The sequence below is a fragment of the Scyliorhinus canicula genome, chromosome 18 (assembly GCF_902713615.1).
Source record: "Scyliorhinus canicula chromosome 18, sScyCan1.1, whole genome shotgun sequence".
Classification (NCBI taxonomy): Eukaryota; Metazoa; Chordata; class Chondrichthyes; order Carcharhiniformes; family Scyliorhinidae; genus Scyliorhinus; species Scyliorhinus canicula.
This window is the reverse complement of record NC_052163.1, coordinates 6,864,669-6,883,969: the sequence shown is the minus strand read 5'-3', so window position 1 is coordinate 6,883,969 and position 19,301 is coordinate 6,864,669. Positions and strand designations below refer to the sequence as shown.

The 19,301-nt window shown below is 47.3% G+C and overlaps 1 protein-coding gene across 1 annotated transcript in view; it reads right to left on the bottom strand.

Annotated features, from left to right (window-relative positions):
* LOC119953565 (sodium-coupled monocarboxylate transporter 1-like) overlaps positions 1-19,301 on the bottom strand; it is a 221,685-nt gene that overhangs the window by 66,912 nt on the left and 135,472 nt on the right. The window contains exon 10 of the mRNA XM_038777958.1: positions 1,365-1,494. Coding sequence (XP_038633886.1) covers positions 1,365-1,494 — 130 coding nt within the window. The remainder of the gene's footprint in view (positions 1-1,364; positions 1,495-19,301) is intronic.

Here is a 19,301-nt window from a genome sequence, read left to right as displayed (position 1 = left end):
GTTCCTGTGCTGTAATTTTCTTTGTTCTTTGTATGTTCTAAAATCAATTGATGTGTATTTAATTCTGGAATTGCAGCCAGCAACCATCCCATAAACTTGATTTGTCCCACTTTAGGGCATACACGTTCACCAAGACCTCAGCCTTCTCCTCCAGTGTACCTGTAACCATCACTTAATGACCCCTCTGATCAGCATCCCCACCTGAAAACGAACCCTCTTGCTGACCAGAATCACCACCCAAACCTGGCCATGCTGTCAAACCCCGAGTGGAAACTTGGCTGCAATCTGGTCTCGTCCCACACCTGCAAGTGAGTTTCTTATTGGAACACTGTATCGGCCCCCAAATCCTCCTTTGTCTGCGTCCAGAGACACGGTTATCTCTGGTTCAGGCACGACTGCTGTGCAAGAACTACATTGAGAAAAGCTGTCTGATCTTCCCCCACTACCTCCGGGAGACAGGACTCCAACCTCAATATCAAGACTTTAACCAATAGCACCCCATCCCCAGGCCCCACATGTTCCAGGTGACTAACCTTGTTGGGGGTCTCTCACACTCTTTGTGTGAATCAGTCATCCCCACCATGATGCAATACTCCTCCACAAATCCATGGGACCCAGGCCCACCTAAGCTGGCTTCCAGCCTCACCCTTAAGGTGACAGAAAGAGAATCCTTCCAGGCTTGCAAACTGCTTAGCACCACAACCTCCCTCATAACGCCAACAACTAGACCCATTGCGCCCCATCCAACCTGGCCCAATGAATTGCAGTCTCTCCCCCCACACCACTCCCATTCACTAGCAACCCCCTCTCCTTCCCGCTAGCAAAGTGGCCCCCACCCAGGGTCTCCCTCCAATACCCCACTAAAAACAACAACCACCCAATTCCTCCAGGCGCACTCCCCCAACCAACAATCCCAAACTCCAACATTCGCAAGCTCCTTTCCCTTCCAACAAACATATCATGTTGCAACAAAAGATGGTGAACAATCCAAGGACACCTAAAGAAATGTGCAGTAGCCGTGACGATAAAAAATCCTTGAGAAAAATATATTCTTGAATTGTGCTTCGGGGGGGGGGGGGGGGGGGGGGGGGGGAGAATTCTCTGACCGTGCCCGTCTGGCGATCTGAGAATCCCGCTCAAGGTCAACAGGCTTTCCCAATGTCCGCATCTCGCCCATGGTGATCTTGTGGCAGGCGGGGTGAAGAATCCAGCCCACAGTGTGCTCACTGGAACTGATACCTTTTCATAGGGGAGTCAGGAATGTGAATTACAAAGAGACATATGTTACTGATGCTTGTGTAAAGAAACAAAGTACAATGCATATTATGACAAGCTAATTTAATTTTAAAATTATTTTGACTTACCTGGTCAGAGGTACTAACTCTATTCATCTTTATTGGATCACAGGTTTCATAAACAGCGTACATAACTAATCCACTGAGGCAGGATACCGTGAACAACACAATTACGCCAACCGAGTTCAGCATTACAGCTCTGTAAAACCAAAGTTAAATGTGAGCTGTGCATAAAACAAGATAATTTAAGTCTAATAATATTGGCGAAGAAAGGTAGAACTTGCATTTACAGAACACCTTCCATGTCCCTCGAATGTCTCAGAGTGCTTTAGTAACAATGATTACATTTTGAAATATGGTTGTGTAGAAAAACGCAAATCACAAACAAAGGGGCAAAGAACAGTTCACATGTTTTGGCTGAGGGCACTTCAAAAATCTGTGCCTTTCTTCATATAGTGCCACTGAATCTCTGAGAATTGTCTTCTGTCCGCCTATTCTGCATCATCAGGAATATCATACAAGGAGTGGCCAACAATAGCTTCTGTAATGAGGTCCAGTCGTGGGCCGCCCGGACTCCCAGGTAACGAAAGTTGGACCTGGCCAGGCAAAAAGACAACTTCCTCAGATCGGCTCCCCTTCCTGGGGGATTCACAGGAAAATATTTGCTTTTACCCAGCTTCGATCTGTCCCCAAAAAGGAGCCAAAGCTCTCGAGCAGTTTCATTATCTCCTCTGCTTGGAGAGAGGGCCCGTCACATACAGTAACAGGTTGTCCGCATGTAAGGACACTCTATGCTTCCTACCTCCTCTCTCTATCCCCCTCCACTTTGTGGATGACCTCAGTGCGTTAGCCAGAGGTTCAGTAGCCAGGGCAAACAGTAGAGGAGACAATGGACATCCCTGTCCCATGCCTCTTCCCAGTTAGAAGTATTTTGAGTTTAAATTGTTTGGAAGGACACCGGCAGCGGGGGGCCTATACAAAAGCCAGGATATAAACCTAGGTCCAAAGCCAAACCTGCACAAGATCTCAAATAAATAGCTCCATTCCATCCTATTGAACGCCTTCTCTGCATCCAGAGAATTACCCCTTATGTTTCAGGGGATGGAGAGGGGGACAGAACCACGTTGAGGAGCCTCCGGACATTAGCCAACAATTGCTGCCCCTTAATAAATCCCGTCTTGTCTTCTGAAATTATCCCTGTGAGGCAGGATGACAAGCGCCTCGCCAATACCTTCGCCAGCAACTTTGCATCTGCATTCAACAAAGATATAGGGTGGTACGACTTATATTTCATAAAAACATAAGAACTAGGAGCAGGAGTAGGCCATCTGGCCCCTCGAGCCTGCTCCGCCATTCAATTAGATCATGGCTGATCTTTTGTGGACTCAGCTCCACTTTCCGGCCCAAACACCATTACCCTTAATCCCTTTATTCTTCAAAAATCTATCTATCTTTACCTTAAAAACATGTAATGAAGGAGCCTCAACTGCTTCACTGGGCAAGGAATTCCATAGATTCACAACCCTTTGGGTGAAGAAGTTCCTCCTAAACTCAGTCCTAAATCTACTTCCCCTTATTTTGAGGCTATGCCCCCTAGTTCTGCTGTCACCCGCCAGTGGAAACAATCTGCCCGCATCTATCCTATCTATTCCCTTCATAATTTTAAATGTTTCTATAAGATCCCCCCTCATCCTTCTAAATTCCAACGAGTACAGTCCCAGTCTACTCAACCTTTCCTCATAATCCAACCCCTTCAGCTCTGGGATTAACCTAGTGAATGTCCTCTGCACACCCTCCAGCGCCAGTACGTCCTTTCTCAAGTAAGGAGACCAAAACTGAACACAATACTCCAGGTGTGGCCGCACTAACACCTTATACAATTGCAACATAACCTCCCTAGTCTTAAACTCCATCCCTCTAGCAATGAAGGACAAAATTCCATTTGCCTTCTTAATCACCTGTTGCACTTGTAAACCAACCTTCTGTGACTCATTTCATCGGGCCTTTATCCTTCTTTAATATCAAGAAGATAGTTGCTTGCACCAAAATGGTTGATAACGTCTCTTGAGTCAGAGAGTCCTTGAACATCTCAAGCAGCACTGGGATCAGCAACCAAGATGACGTTTTTAAAAATTCAATGGTGAACCTGTCTGATCCCGGCCCCTTCCCCGACTGCATCAATCCCACATTCTCCTTAATCTCCTCTAGAGTCAGAGGATTTTCCAATTCCTCCTTCTCCTCCTGCTCCACTACCAAGAAGGCCAGACCGTCTAAAACCTCGGGTATTAAGGACTCATCCTCCGGGTGTTGCGACTCATACAGGATCCAATAAAGCACTTTGAACGACCCATTAACCTTGGTTGGGGTGGAGACCAGTCTGCCAGCCCCACCCCTGACTTGCACAATTTCCCGAGAGGCCACCTGCCATCTCAGCTGATGTGTCAGCAGATGACTAGCTTTCTCCCAGAGTTCATAGAGAGCCCCCAACAAACATTGCAGCAAGCGCACCGCCCTGTTTATGGATAGAAGCCCAAATTCCACCTGTAGAGTCTTCCCGCCAGCCAGGAATTCTGGTGTCTGATTGATGGAGTATTGATGGTCCACCTCTAAGATGACATCCGCTAACCTCCGCCTCTCCCCCCTTTCACTCTTTTGCTTATGTACTGTAAAGGAGATAATCTCCCCTTTTACAACCACCTTCAGCACCTACCATAGCATTGAAGGGGAAATCTCCTCACTCCGATTAAAACTCAAATATTCCTCAATGACAGAGGAGATCCTCTCGCAAAAACCTTTATCTGGCAACAGCAAATTCTCAAATCTCCAAAGGGGGTGCTGAGCGGGACCCGAGCCAACTATCATGGCTACATAGTGCGGGGTGTGATCAGAGATCACCATTGCTGTGTATCCCTAATCCTACACAGTGCGGGACGTGATCAGAGATCACCATTACTCAATATCCCGACTCCTACATAGTGCGGGACGTGATCCGAGATCACCATTGCTGTGTATCCCTAATCCTACATAGTGCAGGGCATGATCAGAGATCACCATTGCTGTGTATCCCTAATCCTACATAGTGCGGGACGTGATCAGAGATCACCATTGCTCAGTATCCCTAATCCTACACAGTGCGGGACGTGATCAGAGATCACCATTACTCAATATCCCGACTCCTACATAGTGCAGGACCTGATCAGAGATCACCATTGCTGTGTATCCCTAATCCTACATAGTGCGGGACGTGATCAGAGATCACCATTGCTCAGTATCCCTAATCCTACACAGTGCGGGACGTGATCAGAGATCATCATTACTCAATATCCCGACTCCTACATAGTGCGGGACGTGATCAGAGATCACCATTGCTGTGTATCCCTAATCCTACATAGTGCGGGGCGTGATCAGAGATCATCATTGCTGTGTATCCCTAACCCTACATAGTGCGGGGCGTGATCAGAGATCACCATTGCTCAGTATCCCGCCTCCTACATAAGTGCGGGACGTGATCAGAGATCACCATTGCTCAATAACTCGACTCCTACACGGTGCGGGACGTGTAGGATCACCATTGCTGTGTATCCCGGCTCCACCACCCCCAGCAGCAAGGACCTACCGTCTACAAAAAAAAATTAAATCCAAGAAAAGACCTGCTGCACCTGAGAAAAGAATGAGAAATCCCTGTCACACGGGTGTACACATCTCCAAGGGTCAGCTTCCCTATCTGCTCTACAAAGGTCAACAGAGCCTTCACCATCCCAGAAGGTCTTGACACCTTAGGTCTTAATTTATCCAGTTGGGGGTCCAAAACGCAATTAAATTCCCTATCCGTGCTCAGTTGGTGTGAATCCAAATCCGGTATCAGCGACAACAACCTATTAATAAAAGTTGTGTCATCCTAATTTGGGGCATATACATTGACCAACACAACCAGTGAACCTGCTTACAGCCCACTGTCCATAACATACCTCCCATTTGGGTCCATCAAAATCCTCCCCCGAAAAGGCTCCTGTTGATCAGAATCACAGTCCCTGGCCCTACCATCGAACCCTGAATGAAACACTTGCCCCACCCAGCCCCTCTGTAACTGTATCTGGTCTCTAACTCGGAAATGGATCTCCTGCAACAGCACCACTTCAGCCCTCAAAGTCTTAAGGTGGTTGGCTCTCTTAACAGGGCCGCTCAACGCCCTCACATTCCACGTGACCAGCCGAAAGGGGGTGACGTTCAACCCCTCTCCCACTGGAGTCAGTTATTCCTGTCTCGTGAGGCAGTCCAGCAACCCTCCAGGAATGGGTGACGCCAGACCCACACAAGATGGCTGTCGAATCCTCCAGCACAAATCAACAAAGAAAAGTCTCCAGTCACCATCAGAGAACTAAACCCCCGTTCTCCCGCCACCCACCGACACCACACCCAAAAAAACCAGGTAAACTATGTACAAAACCCCAAACACCCTCCTCTCCCTTACTGCACCTCAACCATCCCATTAATATAACCCCTAAGCTTAAGGACTCGGGGTCTGTACTCATTGGCAGTTCAGAAGGATGAGAGGGGATCTTATTGAAACTTACTGGATACTGCGAGGCCTGGATAGATTGGACGTAGAGAGGATGTTTCCACTTGTAGAAAAAAATAGAATCAGAGGACACCATCTCAGACTAAAGGGACAATCCTTTAAAACAGAGATGAGGAGGATTGAATGGTGGAGCAGACTTGATGGGTCAAGTGGCCTAATTCTTAAGGTATTAAATTTAATGAATTCCCCCTCATATGGGCCACAGATATACCCATCTCCTCACTTCTATTAACTAACTAATTAATCAAGCTAGTGGAGTAGCCTCTGCAGAGAGAGCCTTCAATATCCTTAAAATCCCAAAATACCCAACCAGCCCCAATCGCCCAAAACCGACTTGCAAATTCCAAGTACAGCAAAAACAGTAAACTGCTTCATATAAAACAACAAAATCATCTATATCTCTTCACCATTAACATGAACGAACAAATAGAAAAAAAAACAAAAACTCCAAATGACCATCCCTCCTTTTCTAAACCTCTTTCTTTTAATTCGGATACAATACAATTATTCCAATTATTTCAACCCCAGTTCGTTCCTTTGAATGAACGCCTCAGCTTCCTCTGGTGTCTCAAAGTGATGACGTTCATTCTCATAGATCAACAAAGACGTGAAGGAAAGATCATACCAAACTGAACTTTCTTGTGATAACAGTGCCGCCTGAGCCTTGTTAAAAGCCCATCGCCTCGAAACATCTCGGAGGAGAAGAGTTCCCCAACCACCAGCCGAACAAAACATACAAGAATTACCAAAGAACCAGAAAAAACAGGAAAACCACATTTCTCTCCACACCCCTCCCCTACAGTTCAATGTCCTCCTTCACCTTCCAGTCCATTGTCTCTCACAAATTCCATCGCCTCCTCTGGTGTTCCAAAATAGTGCTCTTTATTATCAAAGGTCACCCAGAGGGCGGCCTGGTAGCACAGTGGTTAGCACTGTTCCTTCACAGCGTCAGGGTCCCAGGTTCGATACCCGGCTTGGGTCACTGTCTGTGCGGAGTCTGCACGTTCTCCCCGTGTCTATGTGGGTTTCCTCCGGGTCATCCGGTTTCCTCCCACAAGTCCCAAATGATGTGCTGTTAGGTAACTAGGATATTCTGAATTCTCCCTCTGTGTACCCGAACAGGTGCTGAATGTGGTGACTAGGGGCTTTTCACAGTAACTTCATTGCAGTGTTAATGTAAGCCTACTTGTGACAATATTACAGGTTATAATTATTATTATGTTGTGCTTTATTCCACAACGCTGAAAGATATACTAAGCAACTCCGCAAAGTCTTTCAATGATCCAACTGCAACTGCTACCTTGGCCTTCATCAAGACCATGAAGGACAAGAAATTGACTGACAGTCTGCAACTCGGACAAACTCAAAGTTTTAATCTGGACTTTTTCCAATTATAAAATCTTCAGGAGACCCAAGAATGTGATCCAAACACAGGTTTATTCTTTAGGCAAAGAAAAGGCTACAATGTGGCATACAGCATGTAGGTCCCCACTGGGACTACCAACCATACCAGTCCCAATCCAGGCCGGCTTTTAAGTTTTAGTTTCACAAGCCCCAGCTGCTCGGCCTCCACCCCTTAGTGGGGGAGATCAATTGAGTCATCTCTGTATGTCTTGTAGGGTTATTACATCCCTCCCCCACAAGTCCATGTGTCCCTCTGTTGGAGGCAGAGGAGATCTCCTTCACCGCTTTTCCCGCCGCAGCACTTCCAATGGTCACGGGGCTGGGTCGGAGGGTACATAACATGTTGGGGAGCATCACTTCTGCACCAATACCTCCTGTCAGAGGTATCTTCTTGACCAAACTTTTATCCGAGATTATGGAGAATTCCATCTCCATATTCAACACAGAATCTTCCATCTCGTGTAGACCTGTGCTCTGGTCCTTGGAGAGCAGTACTCCCTGGCTCATGGATGGTGGGAAAGGGGAACAAGGGACTGATTCATCTTACGGGCTGTCTCTGGTGCCAACTCCCTGCCTTTGACATGGTCCACATGTTTGCATGCAGTCCGTTCTCTGGCTTTGACCAAATAAGAGACTGGTCCTGTTTTTTCTCCACTATGGTCCCCAGTATTGACCGGGCACCATCCCCAAAATTCTGGATATATACAGTGCCCCCTGGCTTGGACCCTCAGTCCTGTTTCCGGTAATCATGATACCTCTTCTGGAGGTCTTGTTTCTTCCCCACTTTCCCACCAAGGTCAGGAAATGGTAAGCATAGATGGGTTCATAGCCGTTGGCCTATCAGTAATTCTGCCATCATTACCCTGGTCATCATATGCAGCGTGGTCCGATAGTTGAACAAAAAACGCACCGGTTTCGTTTCAACTGACCCTGAAGTTTGTTTATTCGTGCCTCCCTTGGAAGCTTGCACTGCCCGCTCAGCCAGACTGTTTGAAGAGGGGTGACATAGGGTGGTCCGCATGAACCTCAGGAATTTCTCGCTGGTGAATGAAAATGAAAAAAATGAAAATCGCTTATTGTCACGAGTAGGCTTCAATGAAGTTACTGTGAAAAGCCCCTAGTCGCCACATTCCGGTGCCTGTCCGGGGAGGCTGGTACGGGAATCGAACCGTGCTGCTGGCCTGCTTGGTCTGCTTTAAAAGCCAGCGATTTAGCTTGGTGAGCTAAACCAGCCCCTAAAAAAATTTAAATCGTTTATTGTCACGAGTAGGCTTCAAATGAAGTTACTGTGAAAAGTCCCTAGTCGCCACATTACGGCACCTGTTCGGGGAGGCTGTTACGGGAATCGAACCGTGCTGCTAGCTTGCCTTGGTCTGCCTTCAAAGCCAGCGATTTGGGGTGCTGTTATCTGTGTCGACTTCTGGAACACCGTGAATGCTGACCGATTGGCGTAGCTTCTCTGTGGTTGTCTACAAAGTGGTGAATGGCAACCAGTACACACACATCCATTTCGACTGAGTAGTAGGAATATTGACCTCAGGCAGGGCCTGGCGAAGTTGGCATGTAACTACACTCAAGGCCTCGGAACTAATACAAGGACTCCCCACAAGAGAATGCCATCTTCAACATGAAGCTCCTGTAGCTTAGTTGTGAATGTGCTCAGTTCTTCAGGAAGTTTCCCCTGAAGTCCCCCCATGTAGAATTATAGAACATAGAACAGTACAGCACAGAACAGGCCCTTCGGCCCTCGATGTTGTGCCGAGCAATGATCACCCTACTCAAGTCAACGTATCCACCCTATACCAGTAACCCAACAACTCCCCCCCCCCCCCATTAACCTTATTTATTAGGACACTAAGGGAAATTTAGCATAGCCAATCCACCTAACCCACACATCTTTGGACTGTGGGAGGAAACCGGAGCACCCGGAGGAAACCCACGCACACACGGGGAGGACGTGCAGACTCCGCACAGACAGTGACCCAGCCGGGAATCGAACCTGGGACCCTGGAGCTGTGAAGCATTTATGCTAACCACCATGCTACCGTACTGCCCCGTTTATGTGGCACAACTTTGCCAACGTAGGATCCTTTTGCATCCACACAGAAATTTGTGATATAGAACATAGAACAGTACAGCACAGAACAGGCCCTTCGGCCCTCAATGTTGTGCCGAGCCATGATCACCCTACTCAAACCCACATATCCACCCTATACCCGTAACCCAACAACCCCCCCCATAACCTTACTTTTATTAGGACACTACGGGCAATTTAGCATGGCCAATCTACCTAACCCGCACATCTTTGGACTGTGGGAGGAAACCGGAGCACCCGGAGGAAACCCACGCACACAGGGGGAGGACGTGCAGACTCCACACAGACAGCGACCCAGCCAGGAATCGAACCTGGGACCCTGGAGCTGTGAAGCATTTATGCTAACCACCATGCTGTGACAGACAACATGTCCATAGAATTAAGCCCAACACAACTTTGTCCGCCACTGGCGGGATGGGCGTTTGGCAATGGGTGTCGGCTAAGGCATCCGCCTCCTCAATCTGCTGCCCAGGTAATACTCAATTCACAGTATGTGTGGAATATAAGGAAAGTTGAAAGGAACTTAAGCAAGGAGTCAGGAGAGCTAAAAGGGGTCACGAAAAGTCATTGGCAAATAGGGTTAAGGAAAATCCCAAGGCTTTTTACACGTTCATAAAAAGCACGAGGATAGCCAGGGAAAGGGTTGGCCCACTGAAGGACAGGGGGGGTGGGAATCTATGTGTGGAGCCAGAGGAAATGGGTGAGGTACTGAATGAATACTTTACATCAGTATTCACCAAAGAGAAGGAATTGGTGGATATTGAGTCTGGAGAAGGGTGTGTAGATAGCCTGGGTCACATTGAGATCCAAAAAAACCGAGGTGTTGGGCGTCTTGAAAAATATTAAGATGGATAAGTCCCCAAGGCCTGATAGGATCTACCCCAGAATACTGAAGGAGACAATAGAGGAAATTACTAAAACCTTGACAGAAATCTTTGGATCCTCACTGTCTTCAGGTGATGTCCCGGAGGATTGGAGAATAGCCAATGTTCTTCCTTTGTTTAAGAAGGGTGGCAAGGATAATCCAGGGGACTACAGGCCAGTGAGCCTTCCGTCGGTGGTAGGGAAATTACTGGAGAGAATTCTTCGAGACAGGATCGGCTCCCATTTGGAAGCAAGTGGTTGTATTAGCGAGAGGCAAATGGTTTTGTGAAGGGGAGGCTGTGTCTCATTAACTTGATAGAGTTTTTCGAGGAGGTCATGTGGTGGTATGATTAGCATAGCTGCCTGCCATTGGTGCAGAACACCGGCTTACCATTGGCCCTGGTCGGTCATGTGCCTCTCGACCGGTTGGTTGAGACCAGTCGTGTGACAGCTCCCCGATTGGTCGAGAGGCTGAGTTAACCCCGCCTCCAGGGCGGGATATAAATACCCAGTACTCCCGGCGGTCGTCCATTTACTGTAGTCGACCGCAGGGCTAACATCTAGCTGATTAAAGCCATACTTTTGTCCAGCAACTCGTCTCACGTTCAATTGATGGTACATCAGGTCACAAAGATCATTGATGCAGGCAGGGCAGTGCATGTTGTCTATATGGACTTCAGTAAGGCCTTTGACAAGGTCCCTCATGGTAAACTGGTACAAAAGGTGAAGTCAAACAGGACCAGAGGTGAGCTGGCAAGATGGATACAGTACTGGCTAGGTAATAGAAGGCAGAGAGTAGCAATGGAAGGGTGCTTTTCTGATTGGAGGGCTGTGACTAGTGGTGTTCTGCAGGGATCAGTGCTGGGACCTATGCTGTTCGTAGTATATATAAATGATTTGGAGGAAAATGTAACTGGTCTGATTAGTAAGTTTGCGGACGACACAAAGGTTGGTGGAATTGCGGATAGCGGTGAGGACTGTCAGAGGATACAGCCGGATATAGATAGTTTGGAGGCTTGGGCAGCGAGATGGCAGATGGAGTTTAATCCAGAAAAATGCTTTTTGGAATGTCTAATACAAGTAGGGAATATACTGTGAATGTATATTGACAGTGAGAGATATCTTGGTGTATAGGTCCACAGGTCACTGAAAGGGGCAACACAGGTGGAGAAGGTAGTCAAGAAGGCATACGGCATGCTTGCCTTCATTGGCCTGGGCATTGAGTATAAAAACTGGCAAGTCATGTTGCAGCTGTGTAGAACTTTAGTTAGGCCACATTTGGAGTATAATGTTCAATTCTGGTTGTCACACTACCAGAAGGATATGGAGGCTTTAGAGGGGGTGCAAAAGAGATTTACCAGGCTGTTGCCTGGTATGGAGGGCATTAGCTATGAGGAGCGGTTAAATAAATTTGGTTTGTTCTCACTGGGACGAAGGAGGTTGAGGGGCGACCTGATAGAGGTCTACAAAATTATGAGGGGCATAGACAGGGTGGATAGTCAGAGACTTTTTCCCAGGGTAGAGGGGTCAATTACGAAGGGGCATAGGTTTAAGGTGCGAGGGGCAAGGTTTAGAGGAGATGTGGGAGGAAAGGTTTTTACACAGCGTGTAGTGGGTGCCTGGAGCTCGCTGCCGGAGGAGGTGGTGGAAGCAGGGACGATAGTGACATTTAAGGGGCATCTTGACAAATACATGAATAGGATGGGAATAGAGGGATACGGAGCCCGAAAGTGTCGAAGATTTTAGTTTAAACGGGCAGCATGGTCGGCGCAGGCTTGGAGGGCCAAAGGCCCTGTTCCTGTGCTGTACTTTTCTTTGTTCTTTGTTTGTTCTTTTGTTCACACGCTGCCAACAGCAATGCTCATCACTGGATCCTGGCCGGCATGATTGGTAGTGTCACCTTCTCTTCTTTGAAAAGGCCGAGCAAGAGTTTGTGGTCTGTGCGAATTGCAAAGTGACCTCCAGAGACGTATTGATGAAACTTTTTAAATGCAGCGATCCCAACCAGTCCCACTTTTTCTATCTGAGCGTACCTGCGCTCTGCGTCAGGCAAGGTTCTTGAAGCATAGGCTATCAGCTCGCCTGTTCCATAATCCCACCAATGGGACAACACTGCTCCAATGCCATATGGGCAGGCTTCGCACATGATTATAAACCATTTAGATGGGTCATAGTGTGTTAGTAGCTTAGAGGATAAGAGTTGGCATTTTACTTTGGCAAATGCCTCTTCTTGTGGTGCCTTCCAGACGCATTTCTGGTCCTTCTTTGTCAGTATCAGTATGATCGCCAGGTTTGGAATGAACTTTCCATAATAATTCACAAGTTTGACGGATGACCTTAACTCTGTTTTATTCTCTGGTGTTGAGGCTCGCTTGATAGCTCTGATTTTCATTTCCACCGGGTGCAAACTGTCCTTGTCAACCCAATACCCCAGGTATATGACCTCTCAAGTCTGGAAAACACTTGTCCCTTTTCAAGCGGACTCCTACCTTCAGGAAACGGAGGAAGACTTACTCTTCCCAGTCCCAGTACTGTAAAGTAAAAATGGGAAAATATGTCATTTGAAACATGGAAGTCTGGCAAAACCTGACCTGAGGGTACATGAGAAAATGTAGGGAAAAATCCCACAAAGGGTTAACAGCAGCTGCAAAAGAAGGTTTGGAAATGCAGATAGCCTTTATCAAGCAGGCGTTAAGAAAACAGCTTGTAACAGCTCAAGCTGTAAAACTGATGCATGTCTTTCAAGTCAAAGCAGATTGAACTTTTAGTTACATGATAAAAAAACAACATTTTGCACCTTCTTTGAAGTTAATTATTTTAGTAAGCAGCTAAAAAAGAATTGCCAGGATCTTCAGTTGAATTGAATGACAAATGTTTTGGTGTGAAATTCTGCTGACATCAGGTGAATATGGGAAGCCGGAGACAACGTGTCCACGAGAACACAGGTTAACCCAAAATCGGAGTCAGAGTTCTGACAAGCTAAGGGCACTATTTGGTAATAAAGCAACTTTCGAAGTGACAGGAACCAGATATAACACCCCTCGAGGATCAAAGCACTTTTGAACATCACAAGGGAAAAAATGTAATCAGAGTTCAATGAGCCAAAGTCATGCTCAACATGAATACATAGTCGTGTTAGAAGTAATTAAGATTAAAGGTACCTTGAACTATCAAGAGCAAAATAAAGTTACTTTACAATGATGTAATATAAACTTAATAACTGCCAGGAGATAAATAAACCCTAAATCGGTAACAGCCAGCAGAGTCAGCTTTCATAGTTGCCCTCGGTCATGGGAAGGATAGAGCACAGAAACCGAGCAGAACAGCAAATCCATCAGGAGAAAACCAAAAGATAAAGAAGAGAGATTGTCAAGGTGGACCTGAAGGTCTTTTCAACCAATCAGGAGAGAATCCAGAAGCAAGATCTTTTTACTTTTCTGTAAAGACAGTGATTTTATCTTTAAAAAAATATAATAATAATAAAATAACAAAGTTTTAACCTGAAACAGTGGTTATTACAAAGTCTACTTTACTTACTTAGCAATGCGAGACCCAGGATCGATGCTACTAAGTGGTAAGTAGATTAAATCTTCTATGAAAATATGGGTTATACCGGGGGATTGGATTGGATTGGATTGGATTTGTTTATTGTCACGTGTACCGAGGTACAGTGAAAAGTATTTTTCTGCAAGCAGCTCAACAGATCATTCAGTACATGGGAAGAAAAGGGAATTGAACAGAATTCAAGAAAATACATGAGAATACATAATAGGGCAACACAAGATATACAATGTAACTGCATAAGCATTGGCATCGGATGAAGCAGACAGGGTGTAGTGTTAATGAGGACAGTCCATAAAAGGGTCATTTAGGAGTCTGGTGACAGTGGGGAAGAAGCTGTTTTTGAGTCTGTTCGTCCGTGTTCTCAGACTTCTGAATCTCCTGCCCGATGGAAGAAGTTGGAAAAGTGAGTAAGCCGGGTGGGAGGGATCCTTGATTATGCTGCCTGCTTTCCCCCGGCAGCGGGAGGTGTGGATGGAGTCCATGGATGGGAGGCAGGTTCGTGTGATGGACTGGGCGGTATTCACGACTCTCTGAAGTTCCTTGCGGTCCTGGGCCGAGCAGTTGCCATACCAGGCTGTGATGCAGCCCGTGAGGATGCTCTCTATAGTGCATCTGTAAAAGTTGGTAAGGGTTAATGTGGACATGCCAAATTTCCTTAGTTTCCTGAGGAAGTAAAGGCGCTGTTGTGCTTTCTTGGTGATAGCGTCGACATGAGTGGACCAGGATAGATTTTTGGTGATGTGCACCCCTAGGAATTTGAAACTGCTCACCATCTCTACCTCGGCTCCGTTGATGCTGACAGGGGTGTGTACAGTACTATGCTTCCTGAAGTCGATGACCAGCTCTTTAGTTTTGCTGGCATTAAGGGAGAGATTGTTGTCGTTGCACCACTCCACTAAGTTCTCTATCTCCCTCCTGTATTCAGACTCGTCGTTGTTCGAGATCCGGCCCACTATGGTCGTATCGTCAGCAAACTTGTAGATGGAGTTGGAACCAAGTTTTGCCATGCAGTCGTGTGTGTACAGGGAGTAGAGTAGGGGGCTAAGTACGCAGCCTTGCGGGGCCCCGGTATTGAGGACTATTGTGGAGGAGGTGTTGGTGTTCATTCTTACTGACTGTGGTCTGTTGGTCAGAAAGTCAAGGATCCAGTTGCAGAGTGGAGAGCCAAGTCCTAGGTTTTGGAGCTTTGATATGAGCTTGGCTGGGATTATGGTGTTGAAGGCGGAGCTGTAGTCAATAAATAAGAGTCTGATGTAGGAGTCCTTGTTTTCGAGATGCTCTAGGGATGAGTGTAGGGCCAGGGAAATGGCGTCTGATGTGGACCGGTTGCGACGGTATGCGAATTGAAGTGGGTCAAGGCGTTCCGGGAGTATGGAGGTGATGCGCTTCATGATCAGCCTCTCAAAGCACTTCATTACAACTGACGTCAGGGCCACCGGGCGGTAGTCATTGAAGCACGTTGCCTGGTTCTTCTTTGGTACCGGTATGATGGTGGTCTTCTTGAAGCAGGTGGGGACCTCGGAGTGGAGTAGGGATAGGTTAAAGATGTCTGTGAAAACCTCTGCCAGCTGGTCCGCGCAGGTTCTGAGTGCACAACCAGGGATCCCGTCCGGGCCCATCGCCTTCCGTGGGTTCACTTTCAGGAAGGCCGATCTGACTTCGGAAACTGTGATGGTGGGTATGGGTGAATTATGGGTTGCTGGGGCACTCGATAGCGGGTTGTTGGTTACCTGCTCAAACCGAGCATAGAATGCGTTAAGTTCATCGGGGAGGGGTGCACTGCTGCCAGAGATACTGCTCGGCTTCGCTTTGTAGCCCGTTATGTTGCTTAGTCCTTGCCACAACCGCCGAGAGTCTGTCTGTGACTCTAGCTTAGTTTGATATTCTCTCTTGGCCTCTCGGATGGCTTTGCGGAGGTCGTACCTGGATTTCTTGTATAGGACAGGGTCGTCTGCCTTGAACGCCTCAGATCTGTCCTTCAGTAGGGAGTCAATCTCGCGGTTGAGCCATGGTTTCTGGTTGGGGGACGTACGTACTGCTTTCTTTGGCACGCAGTCGTCCACACATTTGCTGATGAAGTCTGTGACGGTGGTGACATACTCATTTAAGTTAGTCGCTGAGTTCTTAAATATGGACCAGTCCACTGTCTCCAAGCAGTCACGTAAGAGCTCTTCTGTCTCCTCAGACCAGCACTGCACAACCTTCTTAGCTGGATTCTCCCGCTTGAGTTTCTGCTTGTAAGCCGGGAGAAGGAGCACAGTCTTATGGTCTGATTTCCCAAAGTGCGGTCGGGGGATGGAACGGTAGGCGCCCTTGATTTTTGAGTAGCAGTGGTCAAGAGTGTTGTCGCCCCGGGTGGTACAGGAGATGTGCTGGTGGAATTTTGGCAGTACACTCTTGAGGTTGGCTTTGTTGAAGTCTCCGGCCACAATGAACAGGGCCTCCGGGTGTTCTGTTTCATGGTTGTTTATGACTGTGTACAGTTCATCCAGCGCCTTCCTCACTTCTGCCTGGGGTGGGATGTAGACCGCTGTGATAATGGCTGAAGTGAACTCACGTGGAAGATAGTATGGGCGGCACTTTACGGTCAGGTATTCCAGGTCTGGGGAGCAGTAGGTCGCCAGGGTCACCACATCCAAGCACCAGGAGGAGTTGATGAGGAGGCAAACCCCTCCCCCCTTCGCTTTGCCTGAAGATGCCGTGCGGTCCGCCCGGTGAATAGAGAAGCCTTCAGGTTGTATGGCACAGTCCGGTGAGGCGGGGGTGAGCCATGTTTCTGTGAAACAGAGCACACAGCAGTCTCTTACTTCCCTCTGAGAGGTAAGTCTGGCGTTAAGTTCATCCAGCTTGTTTTCAATCGCTTGGACGTTTGCTAGGAGTATGCTGGGGAGAGGGGTCTTGAAACCGCGTTCCTTCAGTCTAACCTGCAGACCGCTGCGTTTCCCTCGCTTTCTCGGTCGGCGGCTGCTGCTGGATGATCCTGGGATCCGATGAGAGACGTCAGCCCTTGTGGAAGGTAGGTGGTTGCGTCTGGCAGGGTCCAGGGCGCTGACTTGAAAATAACTTGAAAATATATATTGTCCTGAATAGCACCCACCTGAGTCTCATAGGAGTCAGGGAGTGAGAATCCCTGTTCACCATTTAGAATGTCTTATTGACCCTTTTTGGTATAGGAGGAATTCGAAGAATAGTGGTGAGTTTTTTACTTTAGTACCAATACCAGTACCGCTTCCAGTACCAGTACCATTACGAGTACCAATGAAGAACAAGGTAGCCTGCCTCAATGACTACCGACCAATGGCCCTGACGTTTGTTATCATGAAATACTTTGAGCGGCTAGTCATGAAATGGATCAACGCCAGCCTCCCAGACGGTCTCAATCCACTGCAGTTTGCCGATCACCGCAACTGGTCCACAGCATATGCTATCTCCCTGGCTCCACAATCAACACTCAAACACCTCGACAACAAGGACACCTACGTAAATTGCTGTTCATAGACTACAGCCCCACCTTCAACACCGTTATCCCGAAAAGACTAATTACCAAACTCTGCAATCTTGGACTTGACCCTTCACAGTGCAGCTGGATGCTTGACTTCCTCACTAACAGACCCCAATCTGTCAGGATAGGCAACAGCACCTCCTCCAGAATAGTCCTCAACACCGGGGACCCGCAGGGATGTGTGCTCAGTCCTCTACTGTACTCCCAATACACTCATAACTGTGTGGCAAGATTTAACTCCAACTCAATCTATAGGTTTGCAGATGATACGACTGTGGTGGGTCGTATCTCAAATAACAATGAATCAAACTACAGGACGGAGATAAATCACTTGGTTGCATGTGTAGCGAAAACAGCCTCTCTCTAAATGTCAGAAAGACCAAGGAACTGATCATCGACTTCAGGAAGCATAGGACGACTCACACTCCCGTCTGCATCAATGGCTCCGAAGTGGAGATGGTCGATAGCTTTAAGTTCCTGGGGGTCACCATCACCAAAAGTCTGTCCTGGTCCACTCACGTTGATGCAATATCTCTACTTCCTAAGGAAGCTAAAGAAATTGGGCATGTCTGCATAGTCTCTCACAAACCTCTACAGATGTGCCATAGAGAGCATCCTACCTGGCTGCATCACAGCTTGGTATGGCAACTGCTCGGTCCAAGATTGCAAGAAACTGCAGGGAGTGGTGAACTCAGCCCAACGCATCACACAAGCTTGCCACTCTCACATTGATTCTGTATACACCTCCCGCTGCCTCATGAAGGCAGACAGCATTATCAGAGACCCCTCCCACCCAGGCATTGCCTTCTTCCAGACCCTTCCATGAGGCAGAAGGTTCAGAAGTCTGAAGACCCGCACATCCAGACATAGGAACAGCTTCTTCCCCACAGCTACAAGACTCCTCAACGACACCCCCTCGGACTGATCTGTTCCCTGTAAGAACACTATTCACGACGACGCCCAATGCTGCTCTTGCTCATGTATTTGCTTTGTTTGGCCCCTTGTTCCGCACTGTAACCAATCACTGTGTGTCAATGCACCGTTTGTTAATGTACTCTGTTGATTATTCTTTTTGTCTACTATGTACGTACTGTGTACGTTCCCTCGGCCGCAGAAACATACTTTTCGGTACATGTGACAATAAATCAAATCAAAAACCATTCGATGTCCTGGTGGAGAAGTTGATGAAGAGGTCCAGTGACCTCATTGTAACATGACACAAGATAATTTGTAATATCGGGAAAGCGCTGTAAAGCATGCTTGTCCACAGGAATGACCATGTGTCATGTAGCTGTTGTCCTGTCTGGATTGGGCTTCACACCATCGACTGGAAGTATGGCCCGCATAAGGGACCTGGTTGATCCTGAATCTACATTTTGCAGGTTAAGGCTCAGCTGTATGGTCCTGATTCTGCCAAGAATGAAGGAAACACGTGCATCATGTTCTTGCATAATACAACCCAAACCAGGATGTCATCAACAATGATCCCATGGTCGGCACGGTGGCACAATGGCTAGCATTGCTGCCTCATGGCATCAAGGACATTCTTTAGATTGCAGAGGGTGATCTGTTTCTTTGTCAAAGAGAGGATTATTTGCATATGGCATGGCTTTGTTCTTTTGTATAATGGGGGTGGTCAATCAGCCAAGTTCAATAAGGGATACATGTCTTGCCACCTCAGGGAGAACCTTTATTTGAGGGGATGGGTGGAGCATGGAGAGAGAGCAAGGAAAATGCTATTTTTGAACAGTTACAGCAGAAGGCTGTAGAGTCACCCAGAGAGGTCATGAAGGAAGCTGTTCCAGATTACAGACTTTCTAAAAAGGTTCCAAAAGAAACTTGACTTACAGCAGAGAATTGCTTCATAAATACAAGAATCATCTTTGTCTGTATGTGCAAGTGGAACAAGAGCTGTATTTTCCTGAAAATACAATTTTTCCTGAACATCTGCATCAAAGTCAATGGTCAGGCCATTAGCGTTGATGATATGTGTTATGA